The sequence below is a fragment of the Curcuma longa genome, chromosome 11, assembly GCF_044706935.1.
Source record: "Curcuma longa cultivar G26 ecotype Majalengka, Jawa Barat chromosome 11, ITB_CL_G26_1.1, whole genome shotgun sequence".
Taxonomy (NCBI): Eukaryota; Viridiplantae; Streptophyta; class Magnoliopsida; order Zingiberales; family Zingiberaceae; genus Curcuma; species Curcuma longa.
Window position 1 is genome coordinate 29,929,696 of NC_133871.1, and position 23,789 is coordinate 29,953,484.

General features: G+C 36.1%; 4 protein-coding genes and 1 pseudogene across 4 annotated transcripts; 3 read left to right on the forward strand and 2 right to left on the reverse strand.

Annotated features, from left to right (window-relative positions):
* Positions 1–4,586: 4,586 nt before the first annotated feature.
* Positions 4,587–5,027, forward strand: LOC141837546 (bZIP transcription factor 44-like). The gene has a single exon (XM_074724922.1). It carries the CDS (start codon positions 4,587–4,589, stop codon positions 5,025–5,027), a length of 441 nt encoding a protein of 146 aa, XP_074581023.1.
* A 2,026-nt stretch (positions 5,028–7,053) lies between these two features.
* LOC141837547 (uncharacterized) lies at positions 7,054–8,308 on the reverse strand (annotated as a pseudogene).
* Positions 8,309–9,937: 1,629 nt separating this feature from the next.
* On the forward strand, positions 9,938–11,609 carry LOC141838910 (peroxidase 72-like). The gene is made up of 4 exons (XM_074726534.1): positions 9,938–10,391; positions 10,475–10,666; positions 10,763–10,928; positions 10,995–11,609. The coding sequence occupies exons 1-4, from the start codon at positions 10,014–10,016 to the stop codon at positions 11,402–11,404; spliced, it is 1,146 nt and encodes a 381-aa protein (XP_074582635.1). The 5' UTR covers positions 9,938–10,013; the 3' UTR covers positions 11,405–11,609.
* A 422-nt stretch (positions 11,610–12,031) lies between these two features.
* On the reverse strand, positions 12,032–13,042 carry LOC141841519 (myb-related protein 308-like). The gene is made up of 3 exons (XM_074729692.1): positions 12,910–13,042; positions 12,714–12,843; positions 12,032–12,635 (listed from the first exon to the last, which is right to left on the reverse strand). The coding sequence occupies exons 1-3, from the start codon at positions 13,040–13,042 to the stop codon at positions 12,032–12,034; spliced, it is 867 nt and encodes a 288-aa protein (XP_074585793.1).
* A 5,285-nt stretch (positions 13,043–18,327) lies between these two features.
* LOC141839934 (farnesyl pyrophosphate synthase 2-like) lies at positions 18,328–23,384 on the forward strand. The gene is made up of 12 exons (XM_074727794.1): positions 18,328–18,520; positions 19,533–19,557; positions 19,631–19,746; positions 19,838–19,924; positions 20,565–20,681; positions 20,753–20,841; positions 21,048–21,099; positions 22,229–22,324; positions 22,416–22,460; positions 22,616–22,705; positions 22,780–22,851; positions 23,032–23,384. Exons 1-12 carry the CDS (start codon positions 18,368–18,370, stop codon positions 23,158–23,160), a joined length of 1,071 nt encoding a protein of 356 aa, XP_074583895.1. The 5' UTR covers positions 18,328–18,367; the 3' UTR covers positions 23,161–23,384.
* Positions 23,385–23,789: the final 405 nt, after the last annotated feature.

Here is a 23,789-nt window from a genome sequence, read left to right on the forward strand (position 1 = left end):
AAGGAAAAGTCAATGGTCGACGTAAGGGTAAAATGAAAATTAAATGCGTCTTCTAAAAAGAACGAAACTTAGATGTGCCATTTGGATATTCTGAAATTTCATGTACGTCCATTGAAAAATTGCAATATTTTTTTCAAAGAGAAAAATAGTTCTTGCGATCCCACCATTTCAAATTAATTGTAAAATAAAACTATTATTATTATTTAAAAAAAATATAATACCATTTTCATTTAGCATTATATTATTTGGCTATCCATTGGCTCTTTTGATTGTAACAGGGATGAGCTGATTTGGTGGACTCACCAACGTGTTTATGCGGTCGATTGTTTGGCCGCTACGAGCACCTAATCATTCACTCTGTTGAGTACAAATAAAATAATTGATGTTGTCGGTTGTTTAAAAGGAAGAGTATCCAATATAATTCATTAATTGTCCATTCAATAGATCACATTTGATTTTCCATGGCCAAATATTAAAAAATATGAGTAATTAAGTGGTTTTACTAATAATGAGCCCTCTGCGTTCATGATTTTTTATCTTCAAATAAATCCAAATCACAAATATTTAAAAATCGACTTCTAATATTCATTCCTAATCATCATAATTATTCACGTGGGGAAGTGTTCCTGAGCACCTAAAAATGTATTCAATCACATATGTCAATTGGTGTTTCAATTTTTTTTTAATGATTATAAGTGATTAGATGACACTCAAATTTACTGAAATAAGAGACTATTACAAACAAAAGAAGGCTAAAACCCAACAACACCATAAGATCTCTTGACCTCTACTAATTTTAAAATAGACATTAATCAAGAAATAAATCAACGATAAAATTTATTTAAATATAAATAAAAATATTCAGCATATCTTGTTCTTCCTTTGGCATAATGTTCTATCTTATTGTTCATTTCAATGTGTTGCTTGACCTCTCAATTCACATAAGAAGGTCTTTAGCTTTTCATTGAGCTAAAGTTAAATCAATCTTTGCACTTCTATCACATACTTTCAATCGATATAACAAGAATTCAAAAAAAATATCCAACTTGAAATTCTTATATGTGATTCTCTTATGACAATTGATTAGGAGATTGTCATGCCACCATCATTGGTGCCAAGTCATACCTACGACTACCAGGACCCACTCGAGACGTGGCAGCACATGTGCACAGGTGAATCTTACAATCCACGATGTGCTATCCCTACCTAGTTCTGCTCGAAACTTAGCCGCGAAGATTTTGTTCCATTTCTCCTTTAGAAAAGGTGAAAGGAGTGCAATACCTTTAGGGCTCCTCAAGTCTTTAAACAGTGAAGCATGGCCAAGTGCCAAGGTGGGCATAAGTGTGCAAGTGCGTTTGCCATTGATCCATAGCCCTTAGTCTGTGGGGGAACATGATAGTCACTGTCTGAAGTGGGACAGAGGTGGAGATTGTGGTGCATGGCTTCTGAAAAGAATGAAAGTTAAACAAATAATTGTGCAACTTTTTGATAAGTGCATGCTCTCAAAGGAAATTTGGCAAGGGAGAAGAAATTATAGTGGGATATGAGGTCAAAAGATATAGCCAAAAGCTAGATTATGCTTTCATGGTGGTGGTGCATCTGCTTTCCTGTTGAAGGAAGATGAGAAAGGAAGATCAAAAAACATATAGAAATAGATTCCCTTGTGAGGAGCAGAGGCCAGAGTTTTCTTAGCTGCAATCATTCTACAGGCATGCTCAACCTGATCAAAAACAAATTGTTGCATCATTATGCTTGTGAATTTTCTCTTTACAAAACTAAGATGATTGTATCATGAAATAACTACAAAAATCGAGATAGAAGAGTGTGTTTGATACATGAAATGAAATGCAGAAGGAATAGAATCAATAAATGGAATGGTTGTTTCTATTCTTGTGTTCAATCATATGTTTGTATCCTTTTCTCATGTTAGACATCAATAAATAGAATAATTATTTTAGAAAGGTAGATGCAAGAACTTGGAATGATTGCCCTTTGGTTCATCATACTTACTTTTCCTAAATCTACAAGTCAGACCAGAAAAACATACATCTACAAATACTTCCTAATATTTTCTTCTCTAGACAAATCTTTCTTTTGGACGTCTCAGTTTAGCTAAATAGATGTGCCCTAACGCAAAATCAAATTGGATTAGTCGACATCTTACTTGTTTTCTATGCATTTGGCCGTGCCTACCACCTCCTTCCTTTCCTTTTAAATTATAAAGAATGAACAAATTAACTTAAACGAGCAGGTGGCCTAAAAAAGCTTCCTGTTTAGAAAGAAAACCTCAGAAGTGAGATCTCATGTAGTAGTATTTCTGAGGCTTGTAGTGGAAGGGTGTCCAAGGGCACTTAAAGATCACATCAAGACTGGAGCAGGTGCAAGTGGTTGAAATGTCCTGAATTACTGTTTGTGTGAAGAGAACCAGGAAATTAATCTTTATGCAGTCACTTTTCAACTGCTTTTCTTTTTCCCAGTAAATTTGGAATTTGATACCTATTGAAAGAAAAGTTGAAGCTCTGTCCAATGGCTTTGCAAGGAAGACATTTGTTCTAACAAGTTATTTGTATAATACCATCAAAGACATCAAATAAAAGTTTTCTTCTGCTACAATACTGTTAACTTAAGGTCATATTCTGCCTTAGAACTTGAACTCCTGTAAGTGTTAAGGCAATAGTCTTTCAGATATTCCAGGAGGTAAAAAAATTCATTTAATATTAGCCAAGCACAGTTTGTTGCCATGGTCACCACATCATTTATGATATCAACAGCATCAAGCAAAAGTGAGTTAAAGGAAATGTATCAGGGAATAAATTAAAGCTGAGGTTTGAAATGGAACACAACATAGTCTTGAAACGTGTAATAAACATTTTTTTAGGCGAGAGAATATACCTTCCTGCTGCTGCCATCTGCTTTCCATGTTGCTAAAGTGCCACCACTGGTAAAGCAATCACGGCCATTTGTTAAATACTTTTCCTCTTTAACCTGCAGCATATAACAGCGAGGGTGTTACTGGAAATTAACAACCCCATAGAGACAGGGAAAGCTTTGTCCCTATAGAGACAAGTATTTAGTGCCTTGGAACAAAAGTATTTATTTTCTCTGTCGAAGTTGCTTAAGAATTCGCAATTCCTTTAACCTTACATGGACCTTATAGAATTAGACTTGAATAATTCATACAAAAGTCCAAGATGTATTAATTGCTACAAGGAAACATTAAATTAACAGATGCGTTTAGACTAGACTAAGTTATGGAAATTTCACATTTCCACTATACAAATCCCTGTCTTATTTCTCATACCAACTTATCTATAATTACTAAACGAAAGGAGAGCCACAGATCCTGGAGTTCTCTAGATGCTTACTCAGGCAAATTTGAAGGTTTCAGTATTTGCTTCTCAAAATTATTCTGCTAAAGATCCAAAATCAAGGGGAAAATAATCAATTGCAGGGTAGATTAGAAGGAAATTTGTTCTTAGCAGAATCAGTTTTCAGTTACCAAGAGTTCAAACCAATGACGAATCTATTAATTAATTGCGAGGCCTAGTTTTTTGGTTCAGGTTTTTCATACCAACCTCAATAAGATGATGCTTTTTAAAAATAAAAATAAATATTCCAAGCAAAAAGCCAGGGTGAGATTAGAGCTTGATTAGTGACCTGCATCAGTCAACTGGGCGGTGGTTTGCAATCCCATCTTTGCCCTTGAATCCCTCTTCTCAACTACCACAGACAAAAGATTCCAAGGTTCACGCTACCTTTCTTTTTCTCGCCATCTCTTTTATCAGAATTACCATGTTGCTGTCCACTTGCTCGGGGTGGAAATTGTTCTATAAATTCCACCTCTCGCAAAGGCTACAATTCCCTTTCCTCCTCTGTTCTTCTTCCTTGCTTAGCTTACTGAAAGCTCTGGTGTTCCTCCTGCAATTTGCTTGGGTTCTGATTAAACAATCAGGATCCAACAGCTAAATATTGTGCTTGCTTCTGCTCTTGTTGTAGTGATTAATGCTCCTTCAAACGATCTGTTCTAACAAGTTTTTTGATTCTATACGGAGTCATTTGCAGGGGAAATTCTGCCAAATTTCCTCTGAAGAAAGTGTTTCAAGGTCAAGAAGCATTAACCAGTTCTTGACTTTGCTAAATCTTTGGTGCAAAACTGCCACCTCGCTGAGATATCCTTGAACTCTTAGTTTCAAGATCTGATCTTTCGGCACAGAACCTATTTATTTTCTTTCACATGCAGCGTCTTCTTCTCATCTTTATAATCTATGTTGCCTATTATAAGTGAGATCCTACTCTCTGGTTGTATGATAGATTCCGCTATTCGACGCAGGGCTCATCTTGTTCAATCCTTCTCTGTTGTATTCCTCTACTGGTTCTATGTATTTTCATGAACTTGTTCTGAGATCTGAAATCCCAGGCGTTCTCGAGAACGTTCTTTTTAAATACATTGTCTGTTAATTTCATCTAAATACCTACCTTGGCTAGGCATCACAAACCAGGATCTACTCTTTCCCGAAGCACTAGCATTAAACTTCCGTAGATAATTGTCAAATAAATCATTTTACTGCAAGAGTACCAAAGCTTCCATGGATTCTCCCTATGTATCTTCCTCTGGTTCCAGTCTACTGCAAAACTCGGGCTGTGAAGAGGATCTACAGGCACTGATGAACCAGAAGAAACGGAAAAGAATGATATCGAACCGTGAGTCCGCAAGACGATCAAGGATGCGCAAGCAGAAACATCTGGACGATCTGACAGAACAAGTGAACCAGCTGAGAAAGGAGAGCAACCAATCCTTGGCCTACTTGATCCTCACCACAGAGCAGTACTTTGTCATAGAGGCTGAGAACTCTGTCCTGAGGACCCAGATGATGGAACTCAGCAACAGACTGCAGTATCTTAATGAGATCCTTCACTGTTTGAATGCATCCAACACTCACAGCAGTGGCCTCCTGCATGATGATGCCCCTTCGAACTTGTGCATGAACCATCCCATCATGGCTACAGCTGACATGTTGTATTACTGACAGATAAGCAGCCACTGATGTTGTAAAAGGGTGTCTAGCTATTAACTCAATACTAAATAATTCCGCGGGTCGTCTTGCATGTCTCTTGTAGCATGTATGTCTGTGTCAAAAGTCATCAAAAATATTTTTGTTTTGAGAGGTAGCAGGAAAAAAAAAACCATGTGTATGTACTGTGTGAGATTCCAATGGAATATTATTGGTCACAGTTGCAGACTTGTCTAAGAAGTATTATTACTTACACATGCATGCATATGTGTGCGTTTGCAAAGCAACATTATTTGAATTGTTTGAGTGCATTAAAAAAACTATTGAGCAAGCCTTCATGTTTGAATGAACTGACTGTTGTAAGCACCTCAATCAGTAAGTTATCTTAAATATAGCTAGTTGTATGATTGCTGCTGATGCCTGCCTTTTACTCTTTTTGTCAATTTGGATCTTGTTGGCTAGCACTGGCAAATGAACATTATCATCATCATCATCAAGATGTGTTAGTCTCAACTATTTAGGGAGAACTATAAGATTTGTATCTGTTCATTGAGCAAACGTGTTAGTCTCAACTAAAAAGGGACAGCTACAAGAACTTTATCTCTTCATTGAGCAGGTCTCAACTATTTAGGGACAACTATAAGAATTTTATCCCTTTATTGATCTCTATGTAAAGATATTCAGCTATTAATATTCAGATCAATCGCCCAGTACTTCAAACCATAGACACGGCATATCACAATTTTATAATATTCTTCTTTTAGTCATACTTTCATTGATATCTCCCAGTCCAAAAAATCTGAAACTATTACAAGATTTTCAAATTTATTCATTTTAACCATGAGTTCTCATTTCTTTATTTTTTTAGTTGGTATTAGATATCCAGTTTACGTCGATTAATCCTGAGAGTGATCAGTCAGGTTTCACAAAGTTTTTCATTGACCACCAAAGTAAATCAGAAAGCGCTTGCAGCGAATGATTCAGCAGTCCAACGTTTTTAGATCAACTGTCTATTAAAAAAAATTCATCTGTTAATTTACCGAAATTGAGATTCGATACTTAGATGTATGAGAGATTGAGTAGACGGCCTACCGCTGCATCATTGTCCGGAGACCTCATTTCTTTAGTGCTACTATTGAAAATATATATCATAATTTTAATGACAAGCACGTGGATTTCTTTTTATTTTGTTCTTGTTTCGTGCATTTACTATGCTGGAATCAGATAAGCAAGCCAGCATGTTAGAATAATGCACTCCTTAATAGTGTCCAATAGTATACCCACATAGGACCACATTTTTTTGTTCAAGGATCAATAATTGACTCTAATTTAGTTCCCTGTACTAAAAAAAAGCAAAAAAAAAAAAAAAAGATCAACGTTTTTTAAATGGTAAAATATGACAACCTGAATCCAATTTCTTTGGCACTCGGCACCCCTAAATGTTTTCCAACAAAGGAACAAAATGAATGCTTAGCTTATTGAAATCACACCAAATATAATCACTCCATTGTCTTCTACCATACAATCACACCAAATATAATTACTGCATGAAGCTAAGGCAAGCTATGCAGTGAAATAGATGTATATAAAACTAACGATTTGAGAATGACTAGTGAACAAAAAGGATTTCTTCTCTTGAATTCAACACATGTACCTCATGTTAGATCATTCTTTACGTGTATCTCCGATCTGGTCAACTGCAGACATCTCCCTTTTTAACTGCAAATACAGTAGTCAACCAAACAGAGTAAATAAAGTTTCTTACAATCCTATTTCCCTGTTATATAAGCATTAAAGTGTATTTTGTATTCTACTCCAAGTAAGCATGAGAATACAAGTACCAAGGATGCATTATTTCAGTTCAATAAATGTAGTGGGAAGATATGTATTCTATTTTGCGTTGTCACTCATCACTCATGGAAATCCTTTTGATGATTGTCAACATGTTTTCATCAGTATGATATGCATCAAACAAACGCTTTAAATCCTGCCTGCTTTTATATGCTATAATATATGCTAACTGAGAAACATTATACTGTCATCATGCACCTATGTTTAACCATCTCTGATTTGTACCTTTTCTAAGACAAGGAATAGTGAAGGTGAGATAAGCTGATGCATGTCCACAAAGTTAGAAACTATTGGAAAAGATGTTACCTTCCTATGGACCATTTCAACCATTAGATGAAGTGAATTGTGATCTTTTTTTAATTGTTCTTTTTTTATCACTCTTAGCTGAAAAAAAAACAGTTTAAAGTAAAATAGAAAAAATGGGTAAACTGGTGTCATGTAAGATAGAAAGAATCTACCTCCATCTAAGTGTACTGGGATGATGAAATCCTCTGTCGTGCTTTTTTAAATAAGATCAGAAAGCATGTAAAGAAATAGTTAAGGACCATCTGACAACATACTAAAGGCAATGAAAAAGCATAACCAGCAATTTTTGAAAATGTTTTCTGAATAGAGGAAAGATAAAAAAAGAAAAGAAAAGAAAAAAAGAAAGCAATCTTATTTATGGGCAGCTTTGGCGCTTCTAAACTTTTTATAAGGGAGAAAAATGGGTAAACATGGTTTTAGCAGAGTGATTTATCAGAGTTAGTTTCCGTACATAGCTAAGATTTGCATGGTCTGTTCTACATTGGAACTCTGTTTGTATTTAGTTTACTGCACACAAAAAAGGGATATGGTTAGAGAGAAAAACCACCAATTTATCAAGTGATGCTCTTATCTTTAAATTGCAGGGATCGAATATGCAAGCCAAATTGAATGCACCATGCTCTGGAGTAATTTACCGGTGAGAATTCACTTCTGTGATTCTTCTTCCTAGGCAGATTGTATTCAGGCATCAATTCTCATTTTTCTTTGAATGAATACAGATTCATTAGTCACGAACGAGAATCATTGACAAAGTGGACTCGATCATTGATGGTTATTTCCCAATCGCAAACATTAACAAGGAGTTTCAATGCCGTGTAACAATCTCGCAATACCTTGGTGACTGAATAGAGTAGGCCACAGCTCCGGTACCTGAGGACGATCGAGTTATGCACGTCGTGATCGAAAATGAAGCCACGCCAGACAACGGCAAGGATCAGCCAACCCTCGGCGACGTGGTGGAGGCGAGCACAGGGAGTAAAGTGAAGGCAAACTGGTTCAGAGCGGCGCTGCGCCGATGAACGCGGAGGAAGAAGGAGAGAGCATCGCGAGCGCGCTATTGGAGCGTGGCACGAACGACGGCGGAGGCGGAGCGGTTAGGAGAAAGCGAGAGGACGAAGTGGCGAAGAAACATACTACATTAGCCATAAGATGGGCCGGGCTAAAGCACATAGGCCCAACTATTCTCGTGTTCAGGCCGCAGATGGACTTTCACTCTCCACTTTATTTTTTAGTATAATAATAATAAATAAAAATAAACCAATTTGGGAAAGGAAATCACATCCTTAAGTTTTAAAATTTCAAAAAAAAACCTAGCCATCAAATTCTTATGTAAAAACATAAATACACTAAAGAAGTTTATAGAAATATATTAGTTTTAATTTGAAGTAGATCTATAAGTAGTTTTGAATAAAATTGGTTGATGGACTTAGAAAATAAATTTCAAATCAAAATTAATATATTATTATAAATTATTTTTAGATCTGAATTCGATAAGGTAAGTTGAGAACTATGAATTTTTAAACTCGTAAAGACTTATAAAATTTATCACATATTCATTATAAAATATATATGACAATGATACTTATTAATCAACATCACTAATGAATTACTATAACTTTTTTAGTTAAAAAAATATCAAATTTTAAATTTTTGAATGATTAAGTTCATTAGTCAATTTTGAATAAAATTGATAAATAAATTTAAAGAACTTTGAATTATTTTAAATAAAAATTAATATATTCTTGAAAGCTTTCGTAATATATTCATACCTTTAGGTGCCTTTAGATTTAAATTCGACAGTTTAAATTAAAAATAATAAATTTTTAAATAGATTGAGTAAAAATTTAAAAAAACAAGGAAAAGTATAATAAAATAGTACTACGTGTTTTTTAAAATTTAAAATTTAAATACGTGACAGTTGACACGCGGGTGAATACAATACAATACTGAAAAAACAATCACCAAAGAATGAAGCACTCTCAATTTCTGTATAATTAATGCTTTCCTTCGTGATGCTCTGGTGTAAAGGGTCAACCAACAAGATTGGACATAAAGGATCATATAGCCTTTAAAAAAAAACTAGGGGCCATGATCAAGCACACCAATGGCCTTTAATGTCACATGGTGAGGCAGCTTTCGTCCAATCACTGTTAGTCGCAATCTGCTCGAGAGTTGTTCATCCTCTCCTTGTCATGTAGCTCTCATCATTCTTCGGCCTCACTGTGTCGTCCAAATATTCAGTGACCTAGTAATTAATTAATGTCTAACACTCTGATAACATATATATACTATTGACTGGCTGCATGAGTCATCGCAGTGATGATGCCGCTGCCCTCAAAGAACCAAACAAGTGAACACAAATGGATGTGGCCAATTCTTCGTTGAGCGAAAGCATGAAGCAGTTTTGTGTCCATATCGACCTCAACTACTACTAGGCTACTATGCATCAATGATGATCAATGATGCCAAACTCATCATCATTGTGTACTGTGTTGAAACTCATTATGCGAGTCAGTGAATTTGTTAGTTCAAAATGAGAAGATGATAATGGAGTCAAACGCATGAGACATCTGGAGCAGCACGCCAAAATTAGGTGTTTTGGTCAATGAGGTTGGTGTGAGTTCATCTGCTCCCACCCCTGCATACTCTTCCAAGGAGGCACCTGTCTACCAAGTTCTGAGGTAATTATCAGATGAATGTACATGTTTTTGGAGGTCGGCAATGTGCCGGAGAGCTGTTCCAATCATTTACATTCTTTGCAATGTGCTTTCCAACTGTTCCTATCATTTCACACTTTAGATTGGGACTCGAATTTTAAACTGTAAAGGGAACTGAAAGGGGATCATGTATTCGATTCTGTCGTACTTGTTCCTCCAATGGAAGAAGCTAAGCAAGTCTGCTTCTATAATTAGTACCCAAGCAAGACTCTCCTCTCCACCATCAACGCCAAAAACACTTGAGAAAGAGCAGAAACAAAGCAGCTTGCGAGACATGGCTGTTTATTCAATCAACTTCCTCGTGTTGCTCCTCCCCCTTGCTCTGTCCCCGCTTTGCCTCGCCTTCCCTTACGCCGGCGCTCCGTCCCTGTATCCCCAGTTCTACGACCACTCCTGCCCCAAAGCTCACCAGATCGTCCAATCCGTGGTCGCGAAAGCCGTCGCGAAGGAAGCGCGGATGGCTGCTTCTTTGCTTCGCCTCCACTTCCACGACTGCTTCGTCAAGGTCCATGTGTTCATTCCCCAATTAACGCCCCCTCGTCATGCATGCACCACGTAATAATCAACTTCGCTGTCATAATTTTGCAGGGATGCGACGCGTCGATTCTGCTGGATAGCAGCCAGGGCATCGTGAGCGAGAAGGGCTCCATCCCCAACCGGAACTCCATACGGGGGTTCGAGGTGATCGACGAGATCAAGTCGGCCCTGGAGAAGGAATGCCCACGTACTGTCTCCTGCGCTGACATTTTGGCCCTCGCTGCCAGGGACTCCACTGTCCTGGTACATGCCGTTCTCATGCCAATTGCAACAGTGGATGCATTCAGAGATATCGCGATGTTTAATTACTAATTTTCGTGGATTGATATGATTGTGGAGGTTGGCGGACCGTTCTGGGAGGTCCCCCTTGGTCGAAGGGACTCACTGGGAGCAAGCATTCAGGGTTCCAACCGCAACATTCCAGCTCCCAACAATACTCTTCCCACCATCATCACCAAGTTCAAGCTCCAGAAGCTCGATATCGTTGACCTTGTCACCCTCTTAGGTATCCAGAATTTGATTTGTAAATAATTTTATCGTATTATTAATCGTTTTTGTTATGCTTTTTCAGGTAGTCACACGATTGGGTTCTCGCGGTGCACCAGCTTCAGGCAGAGGCTGTACAACCAGACCGGCAACGGGCTGCCGGACTTCACACTCGATGGCGGTTACGCCGCCAGGCTGCGCGCCGGCTGCCCGCGCTCCGGCGGCGACCAGAACCTTTTCCCGACGGACTTCGTGAGCCCCGCCCGGTTCGACAACTACTACTTCAAGAACTTGTTGGAGGGGAAGGGCCTACTCAGCTCCGACGAGATCCTGTTCACGGGAAGTCCGGAGACGAGGCGGCTGGTGGAGCTGTACGCAGCCGACGCCGGAGCATTCTTCGCGCAGTTCGTGAAGTCGATCGTGAAGATGGGGAACATCACGCCGCTGACAGGGAGCAAGGGGGAGATAAGATACAATTGCAGGAAGATTAATTAATCATCAGCGGTTGAAACGGATATATATATGGTTGCATCAATTGCATCGTTCGTGGTGGTACTTTGTTTGTGTTCCTCGCTTACGTCTGTGAGTTTTCTATTTTGTTGTTCTTGTTGTTCTTGTTGTTGTTGTTTGATCTTTGTTGAGTGAATTGTAGCTGAAGAAGTCAATAAGATTGATCTATGAGATCATGCATGCAGTTTCAGTGATGGTTCCACTACAAAATCCTTATGATGGTTCCACAATGGACAAATTTCAGTGAGCTTAAAGAATTGCACTTCAGTTTCACAGCCATGCACGAGGTCCAAATTAAGTTGGTTTTCATGCATGCAGACGTGCCATTAATAACTACACTACAGCAACAGGCCATTTTGTAGTGGGAAATGATGGCTTCAAACCTTTCTACTCTGATATTCCCTGCGAGGAGCAATTGAAAATGAATATAAAAATTGTTATCTTGTTATGGAATTGACGAGCAATTAACAATCTTATTTGTCATCTGTTGCATTCATATCGTAGAACAAAAACAGAGCAAAAGAAAATTGTGATTAGGCACAAACCATCCACAAGGATATCCTAAAACCACAGTGTTTTCCTTTTTTTCCAAACTGAATAAAAACAGGAACTCTAGAACAAATCCAGATTGAATTCAGTAGTGCCCACTGATCCTCGAGACACATTGAAGCAAGCTTCTTGCCAAGGGTTGAACTTGTGTCCATGAGCTTCCGCCTTGTTAACCTTGCTCTCAGATGCCCAATTCAGGGCTTCATCTGATAGGTTGATGTTGTAGCTCCAGTTGTTGCTGCTGTTACTTGAGCTTTCTCCATATCCGAAATTGTCTGAACCATCCAAGATGTTCCTGCTATAGCCACATAACCCTGGATTGGCCAAGCACTCACTCGGCCCTATTGGTTCAACCATGTTTTGCTGGAATTGCGTGTAGATATTGACATTAACATCCTCGATGGAGTCCATACAAGCATGGAATTCGAGCAACGGGAAGGGATCGCAGGCCGGCATGAATGGCAACTGCTCGACTGCAGCATCACCTTTGTTGGCATCGGAGTAAAGAGCTCTGGTAGCCTCCCCTTTTGCTTCTACCTCACTCAGGGGCTTGTGGGTACTCGGGTCGATTCCCCTCTGCCGGAGCTTCTTCTTCAGGCTCGAGTTCCAGAAATTCTTGATCTCATTATCAGTTCTCCCTGGCAACTGCAATGCAATTTGTGACCACCTGCATCTGAATTCAGCATGAGAAAGAAAGCTCGGCACTAGAATGATCAAGTTAGCTACATTGCAGAAACTCCTTAACCTGTTTCCCATAATTTCATGCAGGCTTATGATCAAGTCTTCTTCTTGCTGTGAGAAATTGCCTCTTTTAAGATCCGGCCGGAGGTAGTTGATCCACCTGAGCCTGCAACTTTTGCCACACCGCTGCAGCCCTGCGTGAAAAATCAAATGAGTTTAATGTTCAGAAAAAAAAAAAGCAAGAGTTGAAGAATGCATACCTGCTAATTTAGGCACAGTGCTCCAGCAGCCAATTCCATATCTGATGATGTGGTTGTAGAGCTTCTCATCCTCTTCAGGAGACCACAAGCCTTTCCTCAGCTTCTGCTTGAGACAGCAAGAATGCCGTCCCATTCCTCCACTTGTGTGCTTGAGGATGAAGGGTTGTTGGATGTGGAGAGGATTTATCAGGATTTAGCAGCTGAATTTATTATGAATTCAATATGCTTAAGGCTCAAGTCACAAGGAGATTGGAGAGCAGAGAACAAACTCAGTTTGGAGTAAGAAGAAGAGGAAGGTGAAGCAATCAAGTGGGTCTTAAGCAAGTCCCTCTTGTCCTTCCATTTTTATAGATTGAGATTTAAGATACCCACCGAGTGGTAGGAACACAGTCATTTAATTAAAAAGAAGAAGAAGAAGAAGAAAATCAAAAAGGCAAACTACTGTTAGAGAGGCTTGAGCCTGAAAGATGAAAGCTTCTTTTGGGTAGTTGGGAAATGACACTTTCACTAGGGGTAAAGGCTGTGAAAGAAAGAAAAACATGGCACAACATTGATAATATAGTTAAAATAATTCGTTCGCTTTCGATGATGCGATTTCTTGAGGATTTTTCAACAGAGAGCATGTCATTTTGTTCTCATGAAAGCTGAGCACGTTGGAGTTGACCTGACACTGAGTTGTTATAGTTAAATTCTAGATGACTAGCTAACAACTAGAGCTTGATTATATGACTTCTGCAAAAACTAGAACTTGCTTCAGCTACAAATTTCTCATCCATGCATCTGCTCTGCTTATTTCTGTACATGTATCCATTTATGTTCTATTTTACTAGTTTGGATTTTAACAAATGGCACAATCTATCAGTAAACACAATGATGAGGGAGTGAGCAGCAACTTACACTTATGACGGTCCATTGCAGTTCCTGTCAATTTGCTGCTTATGAAGATGAAAGTTATGTTTGTGTGATTTCCTTGAACACTTACTGTAGGCATCAGGAAATCTTTGGTTTGTGATAGGGAGAGATGAACCATAAAATTGTTTTCAAGAATTCATTATTATTATTATTATTGTTTTGCCACATTATATGAGAAGAAATATGTGAGAATTGCACAAAATGATCAATACTAACATAGGTGCTAAGTTCTAGTGCTCCATGATCCTAATATTTGCAAGGGCATTTGTGAAGGATTCTTAGATGTGGGCTTGAAGAACTTATATGCTACGCGAAGATTGAAAATTTATGTGTTCCTCCTTTGAGAAGGAAACATCATGGTGGCTCCTCTTTGAAGTAAACAAAAGCAAGGAACTACATAAAAACAATGGCAAGCCATTATATAAATATATATTTGTATATGTTATTAATGTTTAGGGATTCTTGTTCCATTGCTATGTTGCATGATTAGTTTATCATATCATGAATGCATTAATGAGATTTATCAAGACATTGTAGATAAAGTGCACATGCAAATGTTGTCAAATACTTTGTATCAAGAACATGTTCAGATATGCTATTCTATATGATCAACTCCATACTCTTCCAAACCAACATGATTAATATTGAAAATCTGCCACAAGTTCTAAGGACACATGATTAGCATTGGAATCTTGAACATGAAACGTCCTGGCGTTTCTGGCAATCCATATGGACCAAGTCATTCGGAGCCATGATTAGTTGCATGATTCACCCTGACAAAGGTTTAATTCTCCCTTAATTTTCTTTTCCCTGAAACACAAGAAGCATGCAGAGGAAAGAATATGTTTAGAAAAATACCGATTAGTTGTTGACCTTGATTTACCAACTAATGATTCCTCTCCATATCTTTTTTCCATCATTGTAACTTATTGCATGAAGGAAAGGTACCTTAAGACAAAGATCATATTTCTTGCTATTGTTTACTTTTAATTGCTTGCTACTTGTTTCTCTCGTATCAAATCCATAATTGTAATCCACTTGCATAAACATACTCTTCTTCTAATGAAGTAACTATCAACTAATGGACTTTTTAATCTTTGGGCAATCTTTTCTACCTTGAGTTGCAAGTTTTCAACTAAAAAGATCACCCATCATTTAATTATTCCTGCATGAAAAACAAGAGAAATTCTCATGATTGGATTTTTCTCTTTGTTGTTGTTGTTATTATTATTATTATTTTGAGGTGATATGTAGCTTTTAAAAGGAAAAGGAAAAACGAAAAAGGCTAAAAGCTTTCATAAACAGATAGGAAGCTTAAAAATCAAGATAGCAGATTAAAGCCTGAACTCCTAATGGCTAAAAGAAAAGGCATCATAGTGCTGAATTGTTGATGGCACAGACACAGTAACACTTGGAATTATTCCAATTAGGTTGGCTGTTGCCTTATGAGATCAATGAGTGCATGAGCAAATTTAGTATGTCTCACTGCAGCACCTGATGCCTGGATAAAGAGGCTGTTTAAAGGCGAACACCAAAGTGCATACTGATGATCATGAAGTCAATGACAGCAGTCGAAACTCTCTTACGTCTGCGTTCAAAAGTTAAATCATTTCAGTCTCAGTGGCACACCAACAACACCTCCAAAATACCACCAGTTTATTCAGATGGCATGGAAATTCAGAAACACCTTCTCAAATCATTCCCAGCTGTACGCTCTTTTTGATCACTTGTGCATATATATGATTCACCAATCTTTACATGACGGAATGAATTAACAGCAAGAAGATGAGATGATGAGCCAGGAATCATAAGGTAAAAGCAAAGCCATGCCGGCCTTGCCGACTTGTTTACTTGTATTTTTCTTCCTTTCTGCTTCTTTTACTGCATTCTTTTAGTTCATTCATTCATTCATTCATCAATCGCAGTTCAAGGGTCCCTTTCTGCTCGTCTTTCCACTGTCTTCTTGTCCCTTGGAAAAGAAAAGAAAAGCCATGCCTTTTGCCTTGTTGTCTCAGTGGTCCACCCCGATGCCTATTATTTACATCAGCAATCTTCAAATTCAGTAATATTAATAAATTTTTTTATTAAAAAAACTATTTTCAATATTTTTCATGCATGGGCTTCTTTATTCGGCCCATGCACATGAAGGCCACAGACATAGCCTTTCTTTATTACTAACTCCTGATCACTAAACACGTTTACATGGTATATTTTTACCTTAATTATTTTATAATTATGTCTAATGTGACATTTTTACCTTAATTATTTTATAATTATGTCTAATGTGATAGATAGTCAATCTCCATGTGACATAGTCAATCAAAAGTCAAATTGAGTTATAAGTCAAAGATAAGATTAGACCACACTTAATCGTGTCTCTTACCACTAATATTTAGATATGTCCACGAAATTACGATGTAACGGCGAGACTTTTGTAGTTAATTAAGCATATATGAATCAATTTGTAACGCTAATGTATTGTGGATTAATTTTTTTAAATAAAAAAATAATCTTAAAATGTTGATTGCGAAGTGATCATCCTTTATATTTTTCTAATTTACCCTAATAATCGAATGAATTACTAGAATTAAGTATTCAGTTAAAATCGAATCAAACCGAACTGAATTGAACTAATCAAAACTGAACTAAATTAAAATTTTTTGAACTAATCGAACTTACTAAATTTTCAAATAAAAATCAAACAACCTAAATTGATAAAATATCAATTAATTTAATTTTCAAATGAATTAATCAAAATAACTAAAATTTTTAAATATTATAAAAATTTTATTAATTAATTAAGAATTTATAAATTTACTTACTTACAAATTTACAAATTATTTTTTTTAATTTTAATTAATTTAATTTATTCAGTTTATTCGATTTAATCGAATAAAAAATTTTAAAATTGAAATCAAATGGAATTAATCAATTTTTTTAAAAATAATTAAAATTATAAAATAATTAAATTAAAATTTTAAATTTAATCGATTTATTTGATTTAATTAAATTTTTACTCACTGTTATGAATTACCTACTTTTACGCTTGTGATGACCAGAATAAAAATATGTACATTTTTGTCTTAATTATTTTATCATTACCTCCGTTCAAATGTATGATTTGGTGTTTATATTATATAGTTCAGAGCTCTTTTTTTGAACGTGCCTATTCATAATTTACTAATTAAAATTTCATTAATTTGGGCCAAATGGATGCTGAGACCCATGATCCAACACGACTCGGGCTGACTACTCCAATTAGACTACATATATAGAGGGTGATGCATAATTTACCAAAAAAATTATCTATATATAATATATATATATATAATATTACTTGAAAACTTAAATTATAAAAACATGATAGAATAATATATAAGGGTATCCATAATCCATCCTCGTTATAACACCTTTTACCTCATTAAAAAACATGAGTTCCACTGTCACATACTCATTATAACAATATATCTTTTAACCACATTCATTTTAATATTAACACTCATTATTTATGGGTTACACCGTCCACTTAATAATCTTAAAATTATATATATTAAATAAATATATTTTAAAATATAAAAAATAGTGTTTAAAAGTTAACTATTTTATTTAATTTTTAATTTTTTAATAAAAATTAAAATTAACCGTTAATAGCTGTTAAAATTAACCGTTTAAGAAATATAATTAAAAAATAAAAAAAAATTGCATATGGAATGAGCTAGTCAGAGGGCCGGGGTTGGCCCACCCACCGTCACTTGAACGCGTTCAAGACTTTAAACGCATTAACACCCCTCCACATTAGTGTTTAATATCAAGGGGTGTTATAATACCCATTAACGCATTCGTTGGGATGCTCTAATGGATACCAAAAAAAAAAAAAAGCATAGTCAACTCAACCAAGACATTCTATTCTTCTTACTTCTTAATAACAAAATACTATTTCTCGCAAATAAGAAATATAAATAAATAGTATCCAAACATAACTGCGAGAATATTATTTTTTAAACGTACAAGAATATTATTTCTATGCGAAATATAAAATATATGCCATATTAACTCAACCGCTACGTTTTATCTATGCAATAAAAAAAGCATTAAAAATTACTATAGACATCACATGTTAAAGAATGTGATTATAAAAAATTAGGGCAAAATGGATTTGAAGATAAAACAATTGTTATAGAGATCACGTGCAAGATCACGTGCTACGCATGTGATTATAAAAAAATATGAAAAAGTTTATTTAAATGAAGACAATTGTTGGTGAGTAAATTAATTTATATAATTATTGATCGGTCTGATTTAGTTTTATCGGATTAAATAAACCCGAACTACTTGGAAAAGCTTCGGTTCGATTCAATGAACCTGGTTTGGCTGCGGTCTGCGGATGGTCACCGAATTTCCATAAATTTTCAAAATGGAATTATTAACGACGAGGGCATTTACGTCTTTTCTTATCTAGGTGTTTGGCTTTATATACGGGGGAGTAGGCACTTTGCGGATGTGTGCCATTCTTCGAGTGTTTGGATCTTCGCTTTCTTCGTGATCGATGGCGGAGGCGACGGCGAACGGAGCGGCAGCGGTCGCAGCGGGTGGGGATCGGAAGGCGGCCTTCCTCCAGATCTATGTTCAACTTAAGGAGGATCTGCTGCGGGATCCCGCCTTCGACTACACCGACGAGTCCCGCGAATGGATCGAGAAGGTATCTCGTATCTTGCTCCTTTGTAGGAAGATATCGGAATAAGCATCGTTCCTGTGTGAATCTTTTTTCTTTTGGCGGTTGGGGTCTGTGAGATTTGAGGTTTTGTGTTCATTTTAGACGGGAGGGTATCTTCTGATCGACGTTGGGTTGGGATTCTTTGTGGGATAAAGCGTAAATGCGATGACTAGGGATGATGTCAGATGCCCTAGTCGATTCCGTAGGCTTTCTGGAGGAATTTCTGTTGTATACGTGTTGGGTTGCGGACCTTTTTTGTCATTATTTTTTGCTTTTGGACCTTTCTTGAGCGCCTGCCTCCTAAAAAACAACTTACTTTGAATAGCTGAGTCCAGAAATAAATTCTTGAAGAGAACTTAGGGGGTTCGTGGATGTTCGTTATCTTCGTTATGATTCTTGGACAGTATCCGGTTTGAAGTACCACTGGGTTGCCATCGCCGGGTAGGCATTATGATTTAAAGGAATTCTTTGAGTGAAATCGTCTTGGTCGGTTACCTTAGAGCGAAGCAGTTCAGTCCAAAATAAAATAAGTTAGCGGTAACTAGTTTTTCTTTTGTATTGCCGTTGTAATGGACATGGTACCCTGGAATTTGCCAGTTGGAAGTCATCGAAAAGGGAAAAAACTGAGCTTATTAAGCTCTGCTAAAATGGATGGATGATATTCTTTATATTTGTTGTGGTCAGTTTCCTGCCATGTTTCCTGGTTATCTTCTTGGCATAGACAGAGCACTGTATGCAGGAAGTCTTTTTGATGTCTTGAACCGTGGTTGCTATTTTTAGGTCAAGACTCCTTTTAGCTTGGTCTTGTTCTTGGGTTAAGTTTACTCAAATTTCTTGGAGACTTAATATTTTGCACATTGATTTTACTTTTTTTTAAAAATTTGTTTTATGATATAGAATATTTTTGATAAATCTTGGCAGGCTTCTCTTTTATGCTACACAAATAGTAATGTACATGTTTCTCTATTATAATTGTGCATTCATATTCTATGTGCAGATGCTGGACTACAACGTACCTGGAGGTGAGTGAATGCCCTACAAAAATGGAGATGCTTCAGAAATGCTTAAGCAAGCAATTGACAGTCTTCTTTATAGGCAAGTTGAACCGAGGAATATCTGTCATAGATAGCTACAAGTTGCTTAAACAAGGAAACCAACTCACTGACACTGAGTTCTTTCTTGGTGGTGTCCTTGGATGGTGCATCGAATGGGTATGGTTCTTTTGTTGCAATGAAACCTTAATCCTTTATCGTCCAAACTCTCAAATATTTCTTTTTCTTTTTCTTTTTTCTGACATTGCAGCTTCAAGCATATTTCCTAGTCCTTGATGATATTATGGATAACTCAGTCACCAGGCGTGGTCAGCCTTGCTGGTTTAGGGTTCCTAAGGTTGGTCTTTCTGATTCATATATATATTTTTAATTGTTTATGCTTTCTTTCTGATAGTGATATTTTGTAATTCATCCTGTTTTTACTTGATGGAAGTTCTTATAACTGAACTGAAATATAAAGTTATATCTTATCATTCTAGAACACATAGGATTATCATTCCTGAAAATTGTAGCTGATGTGTTAAACATTATGTGACACACATTTTGTTTGTTGTTTTCTGTTGTTACAAAATGAGAAGGCAATGGAATTTACACCTAGAAAATACTACTTCTTTGACACAGATGTAGAAGTGATTTGGGATCATATACATTATTTCCTTCTGAATATTGATCTTGTTTGGTTATCAGCTGAACTTGCATACCTTCATCGGAGACTTGCTCTTGTATTTTGCCTGTTTGAAATTGGGCATCATTGTCGTGACTTCATCATTGATCAACCTTTGATCTCAGTATTAGTTTCATTCAATGCTAGCTTGCTAGGCACCAACTAATCATCTAGAAGCTCTGACATACGTAGTATTTGTATATTTATATTTATCATTGGTCCTATTGCTAGGTGAGACTGATTTTGTTCCTTATGTCATAGTAATTATGTTGTCATAGTGACAATTATTTAATTGCCTTTGTTACGATAATAGGTTGGTCTTATTGCTACAAATGATGGAATCTTACTGCGCAATCACATTCCTCGAATGCTTAAAAAGTATTTTAAGGGAAAGCCTTACTATGTTGATCTCCTCGATCTGTTTAACGAGGTAATAGCAATCCTGTTTGTTTTAACTCAAATAAGTTATCCACTAGATTTATTTTGTTTGTACTTTCGTAGGTTGAGTTTCAGACAGCTTCAGGACAGTTGTTGGATCTCATTACAACCCATGAGGGAGAACAGAACCTATCAAAATACAATATCACTGTGTATGTCCAATAGGTTATATCATTTTAATAGCAATGTGTAATGAATATCATTTGTGCTTGTCTATCATATAGGTAGGAATTTGTAATACTATTAAGACAACTTCCAACTACAATTGCTAGTTCGCTGTGTAACTTGCATCAAAATTCCTAATATGTTATTGCTTTGTCACTAATTGAATTTTGAAAATGTGCTATCTTTGATGCAGTTACAATCGCATTGTGCAATACAAAACTGCCTATTATTCCTTCTATCTTCCAGTAAGTTAAATGAACTGCAATATTCAGATTTGCAACAAATGTCATTATTCCCTATGATTGTTTTTGGTATTATCCTGTACTTAAACCAAAGCATCATTATTATTTTTTTGTTATTTCCATCTTGTAAAACTAGTCAATCTTTTGCTTTATTCAATTTTCGTGGATTAATTAGATATTATCAAATTGTCACATATATTGTCTACTCTTCATAAATATGCTTCATGTCTTTATAACTTTCGTGCCATTTATCATTCTTTCGTGCCATTTCTTTGTGTGAGATTATCACGTATTCTCCATTCAAATGGTGTTTGTTAAAGTATTTTGTTTGTCCTTATTCTAGCCAATAGGGCTTTGTGAACTAGTAGCATATAAAGGACTAGGATAAATATCCTTTAATCTAGTTGGTAAAAGACTTTCAGGTTTTATTGCTTGTAGTTCATGGCTAAAGTTTCTATCTATGTTTATTGCTTAGTAGCTTAAGGTAGTATACTTCTCTTATCTTGAACAATGTGATCTGATCTATTTTATACTGTACATCAAGGTTTAAAATCTCAGTTGTATTATGCACCTTAAAGAATCTGTATGCAACAGCCTTGGTTGATTCATGGAGTCTTGAATTACATGTTGTATGCAAAAAAAATTAGTTCATTATAAATTTAAATTGATTAAACTATAAATTTGATTGCCCCATTGGTTCATATTGACCCATTGAGATTATAATTCCAGTGTAATATAACCTTTTTTGTTGTTGTCATAATAGTATTTTTCACTTAGTTTGCAACTTCATGAATCCCGTTCTCATTTTATAAAACTGTTTGAATTTTTTACTCCTTAACCACTCCATGGCTAGTGGTATCTAACCCAAATGTTCCTATTTGGCTAGTTTACAATGAAAAAGAGGGCATATGAAGTCAATTTTGTTTAGTTAATGACTCATATGACTCTTAATCAGAAGTAATTTATTTTACACATCAATTTTGCATGTCAAGCTAGCTGTCCGAAAGATGCATTTTGATACTTTTCTCATTCCATTACTTTCTTTCATATTTGTTACATTCTCATACTGTATTTGTTTTAAATAATTGTGCATATATTTAACGTGAACAACTTAAATTCTTCCCATATACAGGTAGCATGCGCATTGCTATTGGCAGGCAAAAATCTGGACAACTTTCTCGAAGTGAAAGACATTCTTATTCAAATGGGAACATATTTCCAGATACAGGTAACTCTGTTCTTATCAAATAGTTCATAGTCGGTTACGTTGTCTAAGAAAATTCCTTTCCAAATAACGTATGGTGGGAGTTTTCTTTCAGGATGATTACCTGGATTGCTTCGGTCATCCTGATGTAATTGGTAAGGTAAGTGCAAATTGTTTCTTAAGATTTGCTTACTTCATTTAATGTTTTAAATAACCATTTTCTAATATTCTCGGGAATTCCTTCCGTAGAGCTGCCCCTTCAAATATTGAGGCTACTTGGAACTTCATATCCTGATTCCTGTTACATTTTGACAGATTGGAACTGATATTCAGGACTTCAAGTGCTCTTGGCTTGTAGTGCAAGCCCTAGGTCTTGCTAATGAGAGCCAACTGAAGATTTTGTCGGTAAGACCAAGCCTAAAGTATTTGAAGGTAGAACCCACCCACCCATTACTAAGCCTTTAAATATTATTCTTCAGGACAACTATGGGAAAACTGATCCAGCATGTGTTGAAAAAGTGAAACGCCTTTACAAAGATCTTAACCTGGAGGTATGACAACTCTCTTCGGGTTATCATGATTAAAATGCAAATGCACCTCCATGATTAACCTAGTTCGCTATGAAATTGAATCCACTTCTTAGTTGCAATCTGAAAACTGTAGTCAGATTTCGCACATGACCATTCACTCTGACAAATCTGATGCTACATGACTTTCCATTTTTTCCCCAGAAATTATTTGCTGAGTATGAGCGGACTAGCTACGGAAAACTGATATCTTCTATTGAAGCCCAGCCAGGCAAAGAAGTGCAGCATGTGTTGAAGTCTTTCCTCGAAAAGATCTACAAAAGGCAGAAGTAATCTCTCAAGGATCTTTATATGTACTACTATTACGAAGGAAACAATTTAGCTTACCGGTTTTTAATGTGATCGAGTGAAAAACAATTTACAATCCGTCAATCATTCTCAGGTGTCATAAATGTATTAGGGCTTGTATCAGCCTTACGATCAATTTTCTAACACGATCCATGCCTATGAAATAATAAAAATTTCTCTTTACATATGAGAAAACATTTGATATTAAATTCTCTAGTATCTTGTGATTGTCCTTATACACGATATTAATAACCATATCGCGTTCTGGATTTATATATCAAATGTTGTTGTTGCGACACATTTCATGACCAGTGATTGCATTTTGCATATTTCATTTTTTTTCTCTTTCAGACTTGTAGGACGTCAGATGCAGAAAAATTAATCATTCCTGAATTTGTTCTCATTCACCAATTATTATAACTTGATGAACTAAAAAAAAGGGGAAAAAAAGACCATAATAGAAAATAAGAATATCACTGCTTCGGTAAAAAATATATGCCAACTTACGATTAAACTAAGTTCAATTACATAAAATATTTGAATAATAGTTCAGCAATTTCACCAAATTAATCCCAGTGTTTATTCCTTAAAACTCCAATTTAACAAAGGCTGCA

Coding starts and splice junctions, on each gene's coding strand:
- LOC141837546 (XM_074724922.1), top strand. CDS start 4,587: ATGGATTCTCCCTATGTATCTTCCTCTGGTTCCAGTCTACTGCAAAAC.
- LOC141838910 (XM_074726534.1), top strand. CDS start 10,014: ATGTATTCGATTCTGTCGTACTTGTTCCTCCAATGGAAGAAGCTAAGC. Junction 10,392..10,474: donor TCCACGACTGCTTCGTCAAG/GTCCATGTGTTC, acceptor ATAATTTTGCAG/GGATGCGACGCGTCGATTCT. Junction 10,929..10,994: donor TGACCTTGTCACCCTCTTAG/GTATCCAGAATT, acceptor ATGCTTTTTCAG/GTAGTCACACGATTGGGTTC.
- LOC141841519 (XM_074729692.1), bottom strand. CDS start 13,042: ATGGGACGGCATTCTTGCTGTCTCAAGCAGAAGCTGAGGAAAGGCTTG. Junction 12,844..12,909: donor CACTGTGCCTAAATTAGCAG/GTATGCATTCTT, acceptor TTTTTCACGCAG/GGCTGCAGCGGTGTGGCAAA. Junction 12,636..12,713: donor CATGAAATTATGGGAAACAG/GTTAAGGAGTTT, acceptor ATTCAGATGCAG/GTGGTCACAAATTGCATTGC.
- LOC141839934 (XM_074727794.1), top strand. CDS start 18,368: ATGGCGGAGGCGACGGCGAACGGAGCGGCAGCGGTCGCAGCGGGTGGG. Junction 22,461..22,615: donor ATCCTGATGTAATTGGTAAG/GTAAGTGCAAAT, acceptor ACATTTTGACAG/ATTGGAACTGATATTCAGGA. Junction 22,852..23,031: donor ACAAAGATCTTAACCTGGAG/GTATGACAACTC, acceptor TTTTTTCCCCAG/AAATTATTTGCTGAGTATGA.